The 21,086-nt window shown below is 41.6% G+C and overlaps 1 protein-coding gene across 1 annotated transcript in view; it reads left to right on the top strand.

Annotated features, from left to right (window-relative positions):
* The window catches only part of LOC139318298 (neurotrypsin-like), a 53,752-nt gene extending 33,968 nt beyond the window's left edge, over nt 1-19,784 (top strand). Inside the window, exons 13-16 of the mRNA XM_070945691.1 lie at nt 1,302-1,380; nt 6,144-6,266; nt 7,835-8,115; nt 19,474-19,784. Coding sequence (XP_070801792.1) covers nt 1,302-1,380; nt 6,144-6,266; nt 7,835-8,115; nt 19,474-19,784 — 794 coding nt within the window. The remainder of the gene's footprint in view (nt 1-1,301; nt 1,381-6,143; nt 6,267-7,834; nt 8,116-19,473) is intronic.
* The last annotated feature ends 1,302 nt before the right edge of the window (nt 19,785-21,086 follow it).

Genomic DNA, 21,086 nt, shown 5'->3' with positions numbered 1-21,086 from the left:
GCAACCCACCACTGGGTTGGACTACTGGAAGACCTCCAAGGTCCCTTCCAACTCTTCTGTTCTATTCTGTTCTAAGTTCTCAGTAAAAAGGCTGGAAAAGGTTTTGATCAACTTTTGAAGTACTAGACCAGTGTGAGGAAAGAGTACTAGGATCGATGACAATAACCAAGTGATATAATTTGGCAACTATATCTAATCTAATCATCATTCTAATGTCACCTTTTCAAATTAAGACTTTTTTAAAATTAAAATGTGGGTCCTTGGGGAAAAAGAAATTAGTGTCAATAGAGGAAAAAGGGGTTACATAAAATAGTTGAATGTAAAGCCTGTTCTGTTTCAATTAAATCCTTTCACGTTTCTACTCTGGATCTACTGGAAGATCCAGAGACTGGAAGAAAAACTTTTGTGCTGGGATCACTGTAAACCGCTTAGCAAGTGCTGTTGCTATTGCTATTGCTACTCTTTAAAGGGACATGTTTATGTGGAGTTCTGGAGAAATTAAACCTCTTCCAGAATGTACTATAAATGCAGTACCTTATTTGTTAGAGAGAGAGAGAGAGAGAGAGAGAGAGAGAGAGAGAGAGAGGAGAGAGAGAGGGAGAGAGAGAGAGAGAGACAATGCATACTGAAAATGCATTTATTAGAGAGGAAAGATTGCTTTTAGCTTAAGGTGATAATTCTTGGCTGAAAACTGGAAATTGCATATGCTTTATCTGTTTCTTCTTTTCTGCTCTTTCTTTGTGGGATCTTTTTGTCAAGATTTTCTTCCTTTCAAGAATTGGTAATGTTGCTATTTCCACTTTTAATCTCATCGTTCCCACCGCCCATCTCCTTCCACTTATGACTGTATGACTGTAACTTTGTTGCTTGTATCCTTACAATTTATATTGATATTTTCCTGATTGCTTATTTGTACCTATGACTATCATTATGATTCCTGATGAACGTATCTTTTCCTTTATGTACACTAAGAGCATATGCACCAAGACAAATTCCTTGTGTGTCCAATCACACTTGGCCAATAAAAAATTCTAGTCTAGTCTAGTCTAGTCTAGTCTAGTCTAGTCTAGTCTAGTCTAGTCTAGTCTAGTCTAGTCTATTTTAATCTCTTAGCACTGTAAGGAAAATAAAGAATTAAGGAAGACTGTTATAAGGGAACAAACTACTATGGTAGTACCATTTTCCTACCATCTAAGGACAACAATCAACCAATGGCCTACAATCATATCCAAAGTGTGATTCTGGCATCTGCATTGTGTGGCAAATGAATATGAACCTAATCATTTTGGCTTTCTTGGCAGGTTCCAATATTGGCCTGTGTGGTCTTCGTTTGACTCAGCACCGCAACAAAAGAATAATTGGTGGAAACAAATCCTCCAGGTACCCTGCTTGCTTCCTATCATCGAACTGCTGTCAACTCATTTTTACCTGTTTACTTCTAGCAGACTTCAAATATTTATATAACATGGTACACCTGCTTTTTGTGAAAGATATCTAGCTGGGGGAAACTCTTAAAAGCATATCTTGTTAAGAATTATGTTCGCCAAATGGCAGAATAGTGTAATATTCACAGCTGCCACCTTACCAGTTCTGCTGATAAGATATAAGTGCCTCTACTCATTGGGTGAACAGGAAAATATACTCACTTTGGGGCATCAATTTTTTAAAAATACATAAAAAGCCCCAGTTGGAAACAGACTGTTCATTCCTCCAAGGTTGGAAAAAGTAGATAGAGGAGGGATTTCTTGGTCTCCATCTATCAAATTTGTTTAATTTATTTAAAATAAACATAACTCCATCCTTCAAAGGAAATTTTGCTAAAGTGCCTTACAATTCAAACCTTCCCATAGGTTGACATCATTTCCTTGGGCATTTGCTAAGCCTTTCCTCTTTCTGTGTTTTAACTTTTGGAAAACATCAGCAGGAGAATTTTCAGACTACTCTTCACCTAAACCTACAAAAGTTATGTACTCAACAAAAACAGAACACCGTGTTAGCAAAAAACAAATGGAATGACAGAGCAGTATACTTTAGAATGGTGGATCAATATGTTAAAAGGCTTGAGCAAATGAAAAAGCATTCACATAGCTCCAGAATAAAGTTTATTAAAGTTCATGTTAGCTATATTTCTGTGGGGAGGATGTTCTATCATTGGACTCCTAGAGCAAACAGGTCCTCTTCTTATGGAAGAGAATGTTTGGCGCTGTTTAAGCTTGATGATTTTCTTGAAGACATTTCGTTACCAAACTAGGCAACAGCATCGGTGTTGATGATATTACCTAGTTTGGTAATGAAACATCTGCAAGAAAACCATCAAGCTCAAAGAGCAGCAAGGACCTCAAAGGTCCTTCTCCTTTGCTACTCATGGAACATACTTTGAGATCCTCAACACATACCTTAGGTCTGAGATGGCATGTTGTAGTGGCTAAGGGGCTGGACTAGGAGTGAGGAGACCCAGGTTCTAGTCCTCCCATAAGCACAAAAGGAAGTTGGGTGACTTTAAGCCAGACCTCTCAACCCCCAATCAGTGGCAGGCTCTGCAACACATTAGTTAAGAAGCAAACCCATTATTGCTTCATGCCCTGACGCACTTCACTAAGTGAGATAACTGAGTGCAGAATAAATGTTAAGAAGAATTGGACTCCAAAACAAAGAAATAGCTAATATATGTTCTTTAAACTCACTTTTATTCCACGCCACTTGACTGTACTAGTTGCAGGCTTGATCATGCATTCAGCATTACTAAAAGATTCAAGTTATATTTAAGGGAAGTCCTGGGCTTCAACAAAGCTGTATTAAGAAATGTTCCAAAAGTCTTACACTTAGGGAAGAAAAACCAAAAGTACACATATAGACTGGGTGAAACCAGGCGTAACAGCCCTGTGAGAGGGATCTTGGAGTCTTAGTGGACAACCAATTAAATATGAGCCAACAGTGTGTAGCGGCAGCCAAAAAAGCCAATGCAACCCTAAGTTGCGTTAACAGAGGGGTACAATCAAGATCAAAGGAGGTATTAATACTACTCTATAAAACCTTAGGAAGACCACACCTAAAATACTGCATCCAGTTTTGGTTGCCACACTATAAAAAAGATATTGAGCTCTAGAAAGAGTGCAGAGAAGAGCAACCAAGATGATTAGGGAACTGGAGGCTAAAACATATGATGAATGGTTGCAGGAACTGAGCATGGCTATCTAGGGAAGAGAAGGACCAGGGGAGACATGAGAGCAGTCTTCCAATATTTGGGGAGCTGCCACAGAGAGGAGAGGGTCAAGCTATTTTCCAAGGCACCTGAAGGCCAGACAAGGAATAATGGATAAAAACTGATTCAACCTAGAAATAAGGAGAAATTTTTTGACAGAACAATCAACCAATGGAACAGAAGTTGCTTTCGGAAGTTGTGGCAGCTTCATCATTGGAGGCTTTCAAGAAGAGATTGGACTGCCATTTGTCAGAAATGGTGTAGGGTCGCCTGCTTGGGCAGTTGGGGTTGGACTAGATGACCTACAAGGTCCCTTCCAACTCTGTTAATCTGTTACCTATATGGAATCTCTGTCTTCTAGAATATAAATCTAATTCTTGGATATGGAATTACATATTTATCAGGCTTTTATTATGTTATAGTATTCAGTTTTAATTACTGGCACTCATGTAGCCCATTGTAAAGTTGTCATTGACTAAGACAGATAATCTGTTTTATTCAAAATGCTCTGAATTTGAACTGCCAACTTTTGTCAACTTTGCAGAAAAAGAAGATATGTAAAATGCTGTTAGCCCTCAAAACCTGAGTTCAAAGGGACATTCTTAAAGAGAGACTACAGTATCACCTATATCACAGCAACTTAGCCCATTGATTACCTTCTGAATCTATCCACTTCCTCTATCTTGGATTTCTATTCGCAACAAAGAAAAAAAAAAACTATTTTAGCTATTTTCCAAGCATTTTATTTATATACTTTGACTACTGGATTAGATAGTACTCTGGACATAGAAGATGAATCAAGGAATTCTGTGTACATTAAGTAAGAGTTGTCACCAAAACACTTTGTGGGTACTATAACAAGCCTACCAGGGCCAATATTGAATAGTTCATTCACCACCACCTGAAAAGACTGTTCAAATCTCAAGGAATCAATAGAAGCGGAAATATATATTGTAAATGTTCTGGCTACCATTAGCACAGCAATAATTAACTAATATTGCTGTTGAGATTTGGGGTTTTGTGAAGGTTTTGTGCAGGTTTCTCTGAAACAGACAAAGTGCCCCTGCTGCCTCCTTGGTCTACTCAGCTTCTTCAAGATGATCACTGTTGTTTCTTTTGTGGACCAAGCACCTGGCTTTCCTTCACAAGGAAATAGAAAATCACCTTCACATTGTTGCCAGGAAGCTACATGGAAAGACAAGGGGACTAGTATAGCTTAAAAGTGATTTTACACTTTTACGAGCAGGACTCCCAGATAAAGAATTGAATGTGCATGTGTTTGCATGTCAATGTTTTTTTTCCAATGGTAAACAATTGTTTTACCATAAACCTTATAAACCACTTTGAAACTTTGTTTTAGCATCTTGAAGTATAAAAAATATACTAAAAAAATAAATTTAAAAAATAAACCTTGGCTTTGGAAAGTTTTTGGAGCAAACCTTTTCTGGTCAACTGAATAACAGCTGAATAAACAAATCAAAGCAGGAAGGAAACTGACCAATTTACTTTACAATTCTAAATGCAGACTTTGTGAATAGGAGGATAGAGTTTTAGGTCACAAAATACTCCATTAATGTGCACTTAGGAAAAAAACCTTTGTGGGGAACAGAGATGACCTGCAACTCCTTAAGTCACAACTTTTCCTGGATTTCTGTAGCTGCCCTGTGGGGCCATGAAAATACACCATTCAAGTAAAGTAGAACTGACAGACTGTGACAAATTGGCTGGGCCCCGTTGCCTCTCTTTCATTCATGTGTATTTGCCTCAGACACCTCTGACCTTAAGATGCACTTTCGACTTTCCCCAATTGCAATTTTGACCCTCAGAAGCTGCCTTTTTAACCTAAATTGTACTGTTGACCATCCCAAATTGCACTCTTGCCTTCTCTAAATTGCATTTTAACGTAAATTACACTTTTGATATCCCAATACTGTATATACTTTAAGATGGTCATACTTTTGTCCTTGACTTAAATAGCAGCACTCAACTTTTCTATAATGGACTGCATGTTTGAGCTTAACTGTCAGGTTAAAGCATGGAATTGTGCCAAAATTTCTAAAAGGAATTAAGATACGTAGCCCCCATTATATCCTCTTCTGTCCATGCATACCCATAGAACTTCTCCAGGCCCCCTTTCCAATTCTACAATATTTCTTCTACAATATTGTAGATAATATTCTACAATATTATCTGGGGTATTATAGTGTGATGTGCTCATGGGCAGAGTTATGAGAAAAGAAGCATGCCACTTACTTCTCAAGTGCAAAAGTGCATTTTAGAAAGGTCAATGTGCAATTTAGGTTAAAAGTGCAGCTTTTGAAAGTCAAAATTGTAACTTACGAAAGCAGACACATCTACGGTCATCGGACAAAGTGCCTTCTCCCAATCATTTGCAGAGTTACTCAGTCAGGAAGTATTAAACCCAAGATGAAGCAGGTACAGAAGAGCAGGATTTTGCAATTTTATCTACTGCTCATCAAAAGTGGGTAACTTGAGTCTGAAATGAGATGGAAGCCTGTTTGGAATTTTCATCCATTTATTTTCAAGTGGGGCATAGAATAATGAGCAAATATGCATTTAGTACCCAAAGACAAGATTGTTAAAATTGCCAGGAAGTCTAGGAAATATGGACAGAGATGAGAAGTAGATATTTTGATGAGTTCCAAACACCTACCGGTACTTGTTGACAAGCTGGGCACATTATGATACAGGATTTAGGCATGTTGTTCTTGCACTTTCCTGAGGAATTCTGATATGCAAGGCTGCTTGGAATCATTTTATTCTGTTCTAGGAAAGAATGATTGTAGCCTACACAAAGCAGTTTGTTTAATAAACTATACAAATCAACAGAGGCTGGATGGAAGAGTAACACGAAACCTCCACGTGAAAATCCAAGCCAATGTTTTGCCTTTGCTGTGTCTTCATTGCTTTTCTCTTCCAGGGGAAGTTGGCCATGGCAGGTCTCCTTGCGTCTGAAGGGGATTCACAAAGATGCTCGTTTGTTGTGCGGTGCAACACTTATCAGCAGTTGCTGGGTAATGACAGCAGCACATTGCTTCAAAAGGTAAAGTATAGCCAGCATCCACACATTGTTAGTCAGAAAAAAATTAAATCACGGTTTGTGAACATGTCATAGAAAACTTCTTCATGTCTCCCTAAATTCAACCTGAGGGTAGATGGCTAACCATCTTTGAAGGTCATCTCATACTATATCCTTTTTTTTATAGGCAGCCTATAACTGATGCCAGTTTCTGCAAACTCAAATTGTGTCAATATTTTACACCTTTTTTCAGAAGAAGCATTATGTTTGCACATTGTATCACACATTGGAGGTGACCCAATTAATGAGGCATATTGATGGAGAATGGATCTTCCCAGCTCCTACTAGCTGCTTATGAATGGTGCAGACAAATCCTTCCTCCACTCTTCCCTTCCTGACATGTAAAGACTCATGGTAGAGATGCTATCTGAACTAGGGGTTCCTCCTGTTTCATCTCCCCTCCCCTCCCCATGACTTAGCCTGACTAGGTGGCTCAGTGGCTAAGACACGGAGCTTGTTGATCAGAAAGGTCAGCAGTTCAGCGGTTCGAATCCCTTGTACAGGTGTCCTGCGTGAGCAGGGGGTTAGACTAGATGACCTCCAAGGTCCCTTCCAACTATGTTACTGTTACCTGCCCTAATGCCATACAGTATGCTGGGCTGGCTGATGTGGGATTGTTACTTCAATCAAGACAGTCTCCACCCCCAGATGGCAGGTCAGCAGACAGCATAGGGGAATTGGAAGGAGACCTAAAACATGCAAATTCATATTCTTACCTCCCTGGTCCTTCCTGTGGCATGAAGACAGGTTGCATAGGAAGCCTCCCTTATTATATCTGAAAGCACCCCCCACGTCTGGGCCTGATCCATAGTGGTGGGATAACAGAAATGGCAACCCTGTGGATCAGGCCCTTCAGGTGATCCAGGGGTAAGGAAGAGAAAGCTTCTCCTGACATATTGCCCCCTTCCTACCCTGTGATAGAAAGCAAAACTCATTGCTCCAGCTGCTCTAACCATCTGTCAGATTTTTCCTTCTCCTCAGCCCCGGCCTTCAATAGGGCAAGCAATGGTTGGGGAATTCTCTGCCGATGGGAAAATCCTTCATGGCTAAGGATTTTCCCATCGGCAGAGAATTCCCCAACCATTGTATCTCGAGCAAGCCATTAAGACAGCACTGCTCACCAGCTCATTGCCAACATGGACTAAAGCTCAGCTACTTTGACAAGAGACAATTATGCTGGCATCAGCTGGGTATGCCAGTGTGCCAATAATGGCTGGGTGCCCACATCATGCTAAGTCATAATAGAGCTTGTTTATAACAGACCCTGCTATGATTAGTGCACCAGTCTCTCAAGGACTTCAGGTTGATTTTATTTTTGGGCGTCTTACTTATATTTTTGAGGAATGTATTTACTTCACCTAAAATATCTGCCTAAAGAGAATAATGTAATATATGATTATATTTCATGTGTGTAGGATGGCAGAGATGTTTTAAATTGACTCAACACTCCTTAAGAAAGATCCTTTCTAGTTGAAAGAAACATGAAACATCTTCATGGAAAACTAACTGGCTTGTGACTCTTTTGCGGGCAGATTTGGGGTAGACGTTCGTCGCTACCTTCTGCGGGTGGGAGACCACCATACCGCTGTGAGAGATGAGTCGGAGAGAGAGTTGCCGGTGGAGAAGATCCTCCTTCATAGAAATTATCGGTCGAGCAGTAATGATAATGACATTGCTCTGGTCAGGATGTGGGGCAAAGAGGACAACTGTCTCTCCTTCAGCCACCGTGTCTTTCCCGTCTGCCTCCCCGCTGGGAAGCAGAAAGCTGCAGTTGACCGAAAGTCTTGCATCATATCAGGCTGGGGAGATACAGGTGAGTCCTGGGCTGCCTCACAACTTCCACATGGGACATCAAAGAATAAATAGAGAAGTTAGTCCTCCCTATTTGCAAATTGAAAAAACTTTGAGGGCATTTACCACCTCATACAGAACGAGAGTTTCAAGTATATAATAAATAATCAATGGAAAGCAAAAACAGTGACTTTTTGTTAACTATTTATTAAATTAAATAACATTACTTTTAAAAGCCTTGGTAGTATAGTGGTCTAAAGCACCCTGTTATTAAGACCAGCTGCCTGCAATTACTGCAGGTTTGAATCTTGCCAGGCTCAAGGTTGACTCAGCCTTCCATCCTTTCTAAGGTAGGTAAATTGAGGACCCAGTTTGTGGGGGCAATAAGCTGACTTTGTATAAATATACAAAAAGGATGAAGGCTATTGCTTAGCACATTGTAAGCCGCCCTGAGTCTCCGGAGAAGGGCGGCATATAAATCAAATTAAAAAAAAAAAATGGAGATAAATGCAGCCAGCTTAGCTACTGTATGTATAAAACATTTCAACTTAAAGAAGCTTTCCTAGTTATTAACTGTCACTGTGTAAGGCTGAAAACCTGTTGAAGACTTCATTAGTAGTAAGGATGGGTATGAAATATGACATGATGTATCCTATAGTTCTGATTTATATGATAGATGAATGTATATATTTTACACCCAGTAGTTTCTAAAAAGAATGTAAATAGGAAACCATGTGAGGGAAATGGATGGTTTAAAATAAATAAAAACAAATAAACCCCGTTATAAATAAAATAAAAGACCCACTGCTGTACTCAGAAATGCCCCATCTAGCTTATATAGTTATCTAGTTATATTTCAAACAAAAAATATGACAGATCAATCTTCTGGGCCTGCCAAAGCAGCAGAAGGCAAACCAAGAAGTAATGGATGGAAAGAAGCAGCAACCTAGAACTAAGAAGAAATTTCTTGGCAGTGAGAACAACAAAAACTTGCCTCCAGAAGTTTTAGGTACTCCATCATTGGAGGTTTTTAAGAAGAGATTGGACAGCCATTTGTCTGAAATGATATATGGTCTCCTGTTTCAGTAGGGGGTTGAACTAGAAGACCACCAAGGTCCTTTCCAACTGTTACTCTGATGATCCCCAGATGTCTTGTACTACATTGCCATCATCTCAGAATCACAGAATAACAGAGTTGGAAGGGATCTTGAAGGTCCTTTAGTCCAACCCACTACTGAGCAGGAGACTGGAAGACTGCTACTGTAGCAATTGCAGCAATTGTGCTTTACAGCATTCTCTGAGCAATTTACAAATGTCAGCATATTGCCCCCAATAATCTGGGTCATTTTACTGATCTTGGAAAAATCAGCCTTGATAGTACAGTGGTCTAAGCACCCTGTTATTAACACAGCTGCCTGCAATTTACTGCTGGTTCGAATCTCTCCAAGGCTCAAGGTTGACTCAGCCTTCCATCCTTTCTAAGGTGGGTAAATTGAGGACCCAGATTGTGGGGGTAATAAGCTGACTTTGTATAAATATACAAAAGTATGAAGGCTATTGCTTAACGCATTGTAAGCCACCCTGAGTCTCCGGAGAAGGGCGGCATATAAATCAAATTTAAAAAACAATAAAAAATGGAAGGTTGAAATTAACCTTGAGCCGGTGAAGATCGAACTCCTGGCAGTAGGCAGAGATAGCCTGCAATTCTATATTTTAACCACTGCGCCAATATGACTCCTAGTCATATCATATCACCCCTAGTCCTTCTCTTCATTACCCTAAAGATACCGACTATGGGGGATGTTTGTGAAAGCAAGCCTGGCAAAATGGAGGGGGTGATGCTCATCCAGTTGGAGCCTACAAGCCCTAGCCTTGCTCTTCCTCAGTATGTCTTTCAGTAGTTGGTTGTTAAGGAGGTATATTTAGAAGACAGAACATTGAATAATGGGGTTGGAAGGGTCCTTGGAGGTCTTCTAGTCCAGCCCCCTGCCCTGGCAGGAGACCCTAGACAATGGCTCTTGTCTAGGATCTCTCCTTAAAAATCTCTTCTTAAAAATCTCCCGTGATGGAACATTCATGACTTCTGAAGCAAGCTATTCCACTGGTTAACTGTTCTCACTGTGAGAACTATTAAATTTCTCCTTAGTTCTAGGTTGGATCTTTCCTTGATAGGTTTCCACCCAGTGCTGCTTGTTTCCTTCAGGGGTTCGTTGGAGAATGGGTTGTTCCCCCCTCTCTGTGACAGCCCCTCCAATATTGGAAGACTCCTATTATGTCACCCCTATTCCTATCTATGTGCTCACTGTAACTTTCTCTTAAGCAGCAATGACTAAAGTAAGAGGGAAAGAGGGAGCAAAAGATTGTCCTTCTGTTTACTGAAAGCAGTAAATCCTCTTGTGAGTTGAATGATTATATTTTGTGAATGACTTTGTGAAACAAAAGGAATGATTTCCCTTTCTTTGCTTTTATTTTTTATCTTTTTGTTTACTTCTCTGCCCTGGAACCACAAACCACAAGCTGATTTGTTGTACTTAATGTTATTTCAACATTAACCACAAGAGGGGAGGACAAAAGACTAATCTCTATCAGAAAGCTATTTTTCTCTCTGTTTTTTTTTACATCTTCTCTTTTTTGTTTGATTTCAACATTGCTTATAAACACTATCAGTCCACTTGTAAAGAATAAATACAGTAGTAAATGCTACTTTTTATATAGATCATTTTTACACACAGGGAGATACACATATACACACATATTTATACATGTTTTTCAATTTATTATTATTATATATTTATTATTATAAGTGATGTGTGTGTGTGTATGTATGTACATATACAATATGGACAATGCAATATCCAAGATAAAATATTAATTAAGCTAAAACCGTAATAAAATCATCATAAGTAGGAAAAATAAGACATGCTATCGTATTAAACATGTAGTAATTCTCAGATCACTACCTAAATCCTAAAATTAACCTAATCTTAATCTTCTCAACATTTTCCTTTTTGGAATACAAATAGTCCTTGTTTAGCAACAACTAGGGCCAGGAACTTGGTTGCTAAGTGAAGCAGTTGCTAAGTGAAACCATAACTCTGCTTAAGATTTTACTTCACCTTTTACTTTACATACAAGGTTGTAAATACAAAGATTGGTTGCAAAATTATTTTTCCATCCTCATAGTAACTACAAACAGATACTAAACAAGGCAGCTGCTAACGGACGTCTACTTGTAGAGACAAAAATTGGGCAGTTATAAAATATAGTACTTGAGGAATGATTGTATGCCAACTCTGCTTCTTACTTGTAAGTACACTACACCAGATCAATAATTTTACACCCAGAAGTGAGACAATTTTAAAAATAAATTTCATGGACCATTTTTGATAATTTTAGATTTTCAAGTTACATTTTTGATAGGGTCATGAATTCAGTGTAAGGTGTAAATTATTCTCAATCCTTCCCCAAAACTATTTTATGTACTTAAATTCCAGATTAGTAAAATATTCTGTAACAGACACATCCTGGCCTTTAGAGTGCGCCAAGGAATTACACCCAGCATTTAATAGTGTACTAGAACAGAATTTGCTTTACAATTCTCAGGATTGAGGACTAGCACAGTATTAAGAGCAAAGGGCATCTTCACTAGGAACTAATCCTAAAATAAAGCAGTGTTATTAATTAAATCCATAATTACAATCAAGTACCAACTTCTTCTGAATCACTTTGTATTAAAACAGTGGTCCCCAAACTTTCTGGCTGTGCTGACTGTCAGGGGAGGGGAGAGGAAATGGTTCTGTGCGACCGTACATGTGCAGCTCCATTTGTACAAGTGGTGGGCACTTGCGCGCACATATGAAGTTCCATTTGTGTGAGCGTTGGGTGCGCCCGCCACTCATACAAATGGAGCTTCATGTGTGCAAGAGAATGCCTGCCGCTTGCACAAAGGGAGCTGTGCATGCACATTTGCCTGCTGCTTGCGCAACCTGCGGGTTGGGGACTCTGTATTAGAAAATGGACGTTGTCCTACCTGAACATCCCTTTTATGCTCGATGCGCCGCCAATCCTACTTCTGGGAGCTTGATTGATGATTGGATGTACTGAGTGCCTATCAAAGTTTCTGCAGCCTTGGTACTGCCCCTTGTGACGTTAACCCTTCAGTCTTTTTCACGAAGCAGATAACGAGGACGACACCGACCCATGCTCAGAATAATCCAAAGGCAGGATCACAGAAGCAATGCTGCAGAAAAGGAAACAAAAGAAAAACACACACCACCCACAGCAGCCATGGTCGACAAACGGGTGGGCCGGATTGGCGGCGCATCGAGCATAAAAGGGACGTTCAGGTAGGACAACGTCCATTTTCCTGACTCGATGCGCCGCCAATCCTACTTCTGGGAAATACCCAAGGTTACTCATTGTCTGGGAGGGGTCAAGCCACTGGCTGTCCCTGGGTGGATATTACAGATTGTAAAACTCGTCTGCCGAAGGCAGCATCAGCAGAAGCAAAGGAGTCTAAACGATAATGGCGAACAAAGGAAGACAAAGACGACCACGTCACCGCCTTACAAATGTCATCCACAGACGCTTGTGAGGCCCAAGCTGCTGAGGTAGCAGCACTTCGAGTGGAATGGGGGACAACGCCACCAGGCACAGCCCTGCCCTGTAAATGGTAAGCAGTTGAAATACAAGCTTTTAGCCACCGACCTACAGTATGAGAAGAAACTTTGTGTCCCATGGAAGCTGGTAAAAAAGACACCAGCAAGGCCTCTGTCCTTCTAAAGGAAGCAGTGCGCTTAATATAACGCCGTAAGGCCCTACGGACGTCTAAGGTATGCCACTGTCTCTCTAAAGGATGTCGGGGGTCAGGACAGAAATTAGGGAGCGTAATTTCTTGACTTCTATGAAATTTTGAATTAACTTTGGGTATGAAGGCTGGATCTAGTCGGAGAATTACTCTATCAGGGAAAAACACACAGAGATCTGGGCGAATAGACAGAGCAGCAATCTCTGAAACCCTCCTAGCCGAGGTTATTGCCAGAAGAAAAGCCATTTTTAGGGTCAAATAACGTAATGATGCCAAGGGCTCAAATGGATCAGATGTGAGGGCTTGCAAAACTAACGTCAAATTCCAAGTCGGAAAACGGTGGATCACCGGAGGTGATAAATTGCCAGCTCCTCTTAAAAAGGCCTTAATCTTGGAATTTTGAGAGAGAGGTTGACGACCTTCACCAGGTAAGACAGTGGCCAAGGCCGCCACCTGCCGTCGCAGAGTAGAAGGGGCCAAACCTTTGACCAGACCCGATTGAAAAAACTGTAAAATTTCCAAAATTGTTGGTGAAGTAGGGTCTACAAGCTTGGTAGAACACCATCTGGCAAAGGAGGACCAAGAGGCGTTATAAATTTGAATAGTTGAAGGACGCCTAGCTGCCTGAATCGTTGAAATGATATTCGATGGTATATCATCCTTCTTTAGGATGATGCGTTCAAGTGCCAGACGGTCAACTTTAACAAGTCTGGATCTGGATGTTGAACAATGCCTTGCAGAAGTATCAACTGGTCTTTGGGGATTCACCAAGGTGGACTCCTTGACAGGCCCTTCAGATCGGCGAACCACGGCCTCCTCGGCCAGTAACGCGCTACTAGCAGAATCTCGGCCTTTTCCAATAGTATCTTTCGGATAAGCCATGGCAGAATTGGAATTGGAGGAAAGGCATACATTAGGCCTTTCGGCTATGGGCAGCGCAGAGCATCGTGGCCTTCTGCGGATGGAGACGGGAATCTGGTGAAATATCTGGGAAGCTGGGCGTTTCGAGGAGACGCAAAGAGGTCCACAATTGGAGTCCCGAACCTGAGGGTGAGGCTGTGAAACAGACGGGGATGTAGTTGCCACTCTGAGGGATCCAGGTGTTCCCTGCTGAGGTAATCGGCCTCAGGTTGCTGGTACCTGAGATGTGTTCTGCTTTTATAGAAAGAACATTGGCTTCTGCCCAAGCCATCAGTCGTTCCGTCTCCGCCATCAGAACTCTGGAGCGCGTGCCCCCCTGTCTGTTGACATGTGCCTTCGTGGTCACATTGTCCGTCAGAATCAGGACGTGTTTGTTGGACACATGAGGCTGGAAGGCTAGAAGAGCAAGTCGGACCGCACGGAGCTCCAAGAAGTTGATACTGTGCCGTAGGTCGGACGGAGCCCAGGTGCCCTGTGCAATGTGTGAGTCCAGATGGGCCCCCCAACCCCGAAGGCTGGCATCCGTCGTTACGGTGACACGAGGAGGTTCCAGAAAAACAGTCCCGCATTGCAGAGCTGTGGATTCCCACCATAGCAGCGATATCTTTACTGTGCCCGGAACTGTGACTTTGAGTAAAGAGTCTGCCTGTCCCGTCTTTTGAAATGGCAGGAGGAACCATTGAAGAAGGCGAAAATGACGACAAGCCCACGGCACAATCTGAATGCATGAGATGAACTTTCCCAACAATTGGGAAAGTAGCAGAACAGTCACTTTTGGCTGGAGAATCACTTGTCGAACTAGGTCCCTGATACTCGCTTGATGATCCGGGGATAGGAAGACCATTCCTTGAAGGGAATCTATAACAGATCCCAGATGAAGAATACGAGATGTTGGAATCAACTGGCTCTTTGGAAGGTTCAGAACAAAACCGTGGCACCGTAGAGCCTGAAGGACCAGCTGCCTGTCGTTGTCTGCTTGAGGCTCGGATGATGACAGGATCAACACATCGTCCAGATAACAGACCATGCGGATGGAGCGTTCCCGGACAGACGCCGATAGAGCCGCCAGTATTTTCATGAATGTCCGGGGCGCCGACAAAAGTCCAAACGGCATGGCCTTGTATTGAAAATGGCGTCCTTCGAAGGCGAAATGGAGGTATCGTCTGTGGTCTGGGTGAATTGGTATGTGAAGATACGCCTCCTTGATGTCCACAGATTGCATCAGGTCTCCCCGTCGAATGCATGCAAGAATTGTTTGAAGCGAATGCATTTTGAAACGTCGATATAAAATGAAGAGATTCAGGTCCTTCAGGTTTAGAATACCTCTCCAGCCCCCTGAACTTTTGGGAACTAGGAACAAAGTTGAATAGTAGCCGGTCCGAAGTTGGTTGTTGGGAACCGGCTCTATGGCTCTCATTTCTAACAAGTGTTGAATCTCAAGTAGCATAAGTTGACGTTTCAGGGGAATCACTGACGATGGACATGGAAGGAAACGATCCGGCGGGGAGGAGAGGAACTCCAGTTTGAGGCCATGTGTGACAGTGTGGAGAATCCAGGCATCTATGGAAGTGGACTCCCACTGATGGTAAAATGCCTGAAGACGGCCCCCCACCGGAACGAGAGGCAGGAAGTCATTTGCCTCGGTGAAAGGCTCTCGACCCGGAACCACGGAAGGGTCTACAGAAAGCGGTCTGGCGTCTTCCTTGGTCACGAAAGGAAGGCCTACCTGCCAAAGAGAAAGATCCCTGATTGTAGGATCGGTTGTAATAGGATCCGCCAGAGCTGGAATCGGCCTGAAAGGACTGCCAGCCGTACGGAGAAGCTCTTCAATCCAGTCTCCTAAAAGACGCGACAGAAGGCGTCCCTCTACAAAGATGGAGTCCAAAGCCGACCCAAAAAGCGAAGAGCCCTTGAAAGGAGCAGTAGTGAGTCTCCACTTGGACTTATTTTCAGCACGCCAATGTCTGAGCCACAATAAGCGGCGAGAAACCACAGATGAAGTGAGGGCCCGTGAAGCGAACTTCGCTGCATCCAAGGAAGCGTCTGCCGCAAATTCAGCAGCAGCCAGCAGTTTGGTGATATCTTGCTGTATTCTGGCCTCCTCAGGGGGAACCCTGTCTCGTAATTGGCGAAGCCATATAAGAGATGCCCTATTAAAAAATGAAGCGGCAGTAGCCGCTCGAATTGCCCATGTAGCCTCTTGATGCGTTTTTCTACACGATAGTTCAGCCCGCTTGTCCTCCATTCGCAGTCCATCCCCGACATCACCAGCCAGAACCAAAGAAGATACGAGACTAGCCACAGGTTCATCAATGGACGGCAACTGCAGCAAGGACTCAAGGTCTGGAGCGGCACAATACATCCGCTTGTCATGGCCTGACGGGCCAGCTAAAGATCTGGGACATTCCCAAGGGCGCTGAATCACCTGAGCAAACAAATCTGGAACGGGGATAAAATTGTGCTCAGGTTGAGGCATTTTAAACAAGGCATCAAACACAGATGGTTAGTCCTGTGAAGAAGGAGGGTCAATGACTTTGCCCATATTAGTGGCCGCCTTGGCCTTATGCAACAATGAAGAAAAAAGAGCAGGCTTTAAGAGCCCTGGAAATGGAGGCCCGTCAGATAAAGGCTCATCATCCTCAGACATCTCAAAGTCATCAAAAAAATCCTCCTCATAATCAGACCCTTCTAAGCCATGAGCAGCAGACACGGACTTAGAAGTAGAAGGTTGAGGTGCAGATGCAGAGCGCACTGGCCCTGATGAAGCCACAGTTAGAGGCTGCATGGAAGAATGCTGAAACGTGGATTGCAGAAAATTGCTAAATGCTTGAGAAAGCATAGCTTGAAAATCAAAAACTTGACCAGACACAGGGGTAGTCATCAGTTTAGGTTGAGACGTGGAAGGCCCGGCGACGGGATCTGGAGCCCCAGATGGCAACTGCACCAGGGATGGTTGTAGGACCTGATCACCCTGTGCACAAATCAGTTTGTGGTCATGAGGCACAAGGATAATGTCGCCTTGTGGCCAAGCAGGCAAAATAGTCTCAGAAGTATCAGACATAGGAAGGCCAGAGGACTGGGCCAGAGTATCGTCGTTATGTGGAACAGAAGGTTCTCCAGGCTGTAAAGTAGCCTGAGCCTTGTTAAACTGTTTTTCAAGAGCATTATGCAACCTGGAAGCTTGCTTGTCTACAACAGCTTTGGCTGGAACAGGCTTTCTAACTGCTTTAACTACACCCCTGGTTTTGGCCTTTCTTTTACCAGCAGGCTTGGGAGAGGGAGCCCTGCGAGGGGAAGTCTCCCTTTCAATATCTGATGACATAGGGGAATCAGCCATAACTCCCAATAAAGGTAGCAAACAGGCTTGTTAATCAATGAGTTCTGTAATTATGCTCAGAAAAAAGATGGCAATTAACTTGAGGTTTGCCCTTAATTTCCTCTTTTTTTTAAAAAAAATATAAAAATATAAATCAATTAACTCTAATTTTCAAGATCAAAAATCAGTTGATCAATTGTTGGTAGTGATAATGAATTAATTAAATTTGTTCGGGTTTTTTTTTTTAATAAAAATATAGAAATATATGTATATAAAGATGAATTAATAGAAAAAACTAGAAATAAACACTTCCCTTCTGCCAATGAATCATCAGGTAGTCAGAAGAGCGTCAAGGGAACGGTGGCTGCAAAATCTGTTAGCAGGCCATGCAGCAGTTTATCAGGCAACTGTCTGTGGAGGTCTCAGCAAGATGGCGACCGGAGGAGAACTTCTGGAAAGAAAAGGCAGGAGAAAGAAACAATAGAGTTAGTCCCCAAGTTATCATAATGCCACAATATAATTGGTGAGAACAAACACCAGTGTCCCACAACCACAAAAATACAAGCAAGAAATAAATAAAGTGTAGTCCTTTGAAAAACAAAATGGCGGGAAACACAGCCGTTACGACGCCATCCTAAATCAGCAGGGTATGCTACTAGTCAGCAGGGACCCTGCAAACGAACGCCCATAGCACCAAAAAAATATTCGTGGAAGGCTGATCCGTTCCCTCACGAATCACACGACCACCAACAGCACCCCCGGGGAGTGAAAAGGCACCGCGCCATTTGGTGCTCCGACACTTCCAAAGCGGCAAAACTTGAAATCCAACAGCGGGGCTGCTTTAAAAAGCGCCTCTCAGCTGTTTCTGGCGATCGGACAAGGCGGGCTGGCTCGGCAGTTTAATTTCTGACCAAAACCGTCGCTAGCGCCTCAGGCTGTCAGAATGGGCACAGAAAATGGCGGTTCGGCAATCTATCAGAAGAGCCGAATACCGCTGCTTCTGAGGGCTTCCAGTAATCTCCTCACTAGACTGTAACTAGAACTCAGAAGAAAAACGAAATCCAAATAGAAGCTAAAGCTGAAAAAAATTATCTGGAGAGAATAAGGCACTCAGGTGTAATCCCTACCACTGAGTGAAAAAGACTGGGGGGTTAACGTCACAAGGGGTGGTACCAAGGCTGCAGAAACTTTGATAGGCACTCAGTACATCCAATCATCAATCAAGCTCCCAGAAGTAGGATTGGCGGCGCATCGAGTCAGGAAAATAATTGGTGAAGTAAGATTATTAGTATTATTAGTACTATCAGTATTACTATTAGTACTATTATTTCTTAGTATCAGCATTCCACTTCTGCAGATTGGATGCCTTTATTCAGGATGGGTCTTGTTTTCCAAAGTTTGCTACTTAAATTATCCTTTTGTCTAAATTATATCTGCAAATTTGGATTACACTGCTGAAAAGGAGTACTGTGTACTTGAGTAAAAAGAAAAGAGAATATAATTAAAGTATTTCTATATTTACTGAATTAGAGTGATACTTTATTTATTCTGTTTTTTTTTAACTTTTTATTATGCAAACCGTCCACTGCAGGGCATTCTTTAAATCTATGTAATAAAAATAAAATAATTAAAATAAAAATGTGGCCTTTTTCTTGGCTTCTGTTTTGGTGGAATTCTTTTCAATCTGAAGTTCTGCCTCCGGCTCTCTCAATTCCAGAGACCTGGATTTTCACCAACTCTCCCCTTTTGTTCCTAGCCTTATTTAGTTTAGCTACAAATGGATTCTTATTTTCTTGTCATATTGCTTTTTAAAAATATATTATTTTACACATTTTAAAATTGTTTGAAATGTAGATCCCATTCTAAATTTATTTTTAATTATTTTTGTTAGTTTCTTTGAAGGCTTTTTAACTTTAAAAAAGTGGGATAAAATATTTAAAATAAATAAGTGTAAATGCAAAAAAACTTTTAAATCAGAATGTATTGTTTAATAAGCTGACTTTGTATAAACACCGCTTAGGGGGCAGCCAAAAGTCCTACTAAGCATGTATATACAAAAGTATGAAGGCTATTGCTTAAAAGCATTGTAAGCCGCCCTGAGTCTCTGGAGAAGGGCGGCATATAAATCAAACTAATAAATAAATAAATAAATAGTTTAAAAAAGCAGGCATCCAAGATAGCTCACAACAAAATGAACTTTGTTTTTAAAAAAGTATTATGAACAATCATTAAAAGCCATATTCCATAAAGTTATAATTCTAACTTCACAATTAATTTTTTCTATCTATTTTGTTGTTCCCTGTATTGAATTGCATGAATATTAATTATTCTTCTAGGAAGGTCATACTCAAGGATGTTACTCCAGGGAATCGTGCCTCTTCTCCCAAGAAATGTTTGCAAATCTCGTTATGGAAAGAAATTTACTAATCGAATGCTCTGTGCTGGAAACCTTTCTGCTGACAATCGGGTAGACAGCTGTCAAGGAGACAGTGGAGGACCATTGGTGTGTCAAAGACCAAATACACAATGGGTAATTCTAGGAATTACTTCCTGGGGATATGGGTGTGGGCAAAAGGATTCCCCTGGTGTTTATACAAAGGTCAGCAAATTTGTGCCTTGGATCAAGAAAGTGACCAAAATAATATGAGAACCGTCAACCCAAAGAGGGATTCATGGTGCTTTATGAAGTGGGACTTAAAATGCAAGGAGCCATAGCTTTAATCTTTAATCTTTAATCTTTAATTATGCCAGTACTGGATAGCTTTTCCAAGTTTAGCCATAAATTCTACGGACAAAAATGCCACAGAAATTACTGTAAACTCTGCTATGATTCCATTTCTGAATATATAATATTGCTAGAAGTAAATTTTCTTAAAATCTGTACAAAGCTTACAAGACAGATTTGTTTTCATATCACCTATGACTGCATTATATTGTTTACTCCTACTTTTCAGTCTAATCTTAGGGCGGGTCCATCCTAAGTTTCTTTCTCTGACTAATAAGCCCCTGAGTGCTCCTGCCTATCTTCTCTGATTGTTTACAGATACAAATTAACAGAGTTGGAAGGGACCTTGCAGGTCATCTAGTCCAACGCCCCATCCAAGCAAACCCTACACCATTTTTGACAGATGGCAGTCCAGTGTCTTCTTGAAAGCTTCCAGTAATGAAGCTCCCACAACTTCTGAAGGCAACTTCTGTTCCATGGGTTGATTGGTCTCACTGTCAGAAAATTTCTCCTTATTTCCAGGTTGAATCTTTCCTTGTTCAGTTTCCATCCATTATTCCTTGTCTGGCCTTTGGAAAATAGCTTGACCCTCTCCTCTCTGTGGCAGCCCCTCAAATATCAGAAGACTGTTATCCTGTCTCCCTGGTCCTTCTCTTCACTAGACTAGCCAGGCCCAGTTCCTGCAACCGTTCATCATATGTTTTAGCCTCCTGTTCCCTAATCATCCTAGTTGCTCTTCTCTGAACTCTTTCTAGAGTCCCAACATCTTTTTTATAGTGTGGTGACCAAAACTAGATGCAGTACTCTAGGTGTGGTCTTATTAAAGCTTTATAGAGTGGTATTAGTACCTCCCTTGATCTTGATTTTATCCGTGTTAATGCAATTTAGGATTGCATTGGCTTTTTTGGCTGCTGCCACACACTTTTGGCTCATATTTAATTGGTTGTCCACTAAGACTCCAAGATTCTTCTCAGTTACTGCTATTAAGCCTGGTTTCATCCAATCTATCTGTGTACTTTTGGGTTTTTTTCCCTAAGTGTAAGACTTTACTTTTCTCTACGTTGAATTTCATTTTGTTAGATAGGGCCCAGTGTTCAAGTCTGTCAAGATCCATTTGGATCTTGAGCCTATCATCTAGGGCAGGTGTCGGCAATCCATGGCTCCGGAGCTGCATGCAGCTCTTTCGTCCCCCTGCTGTGGCTCCCTGTTGGCTGAACCCACCAC

Source organism: Pituophis catenifer, unplaced genomic scaffold (genome assembly GCF_029215685.1).
Source record: "Pituophis catenifer annectens isolate HBS135680 unplaced genomic scaffold, rPitCat1.0.hap2 SCAF_6, whole genome shotgun sequence".
Taxonomy (NCBI): Eukaryota; Metazoa; Chordata; class Lepidosauria; order Squamata; family Colubridae; genus Pituophis; species Pituophis catenifer.
The sequence above is the reverse complement of the archived record's forward strand: the minus strand, read 5'-3'. Positions and strand labels throughout refer to the sequence as shown.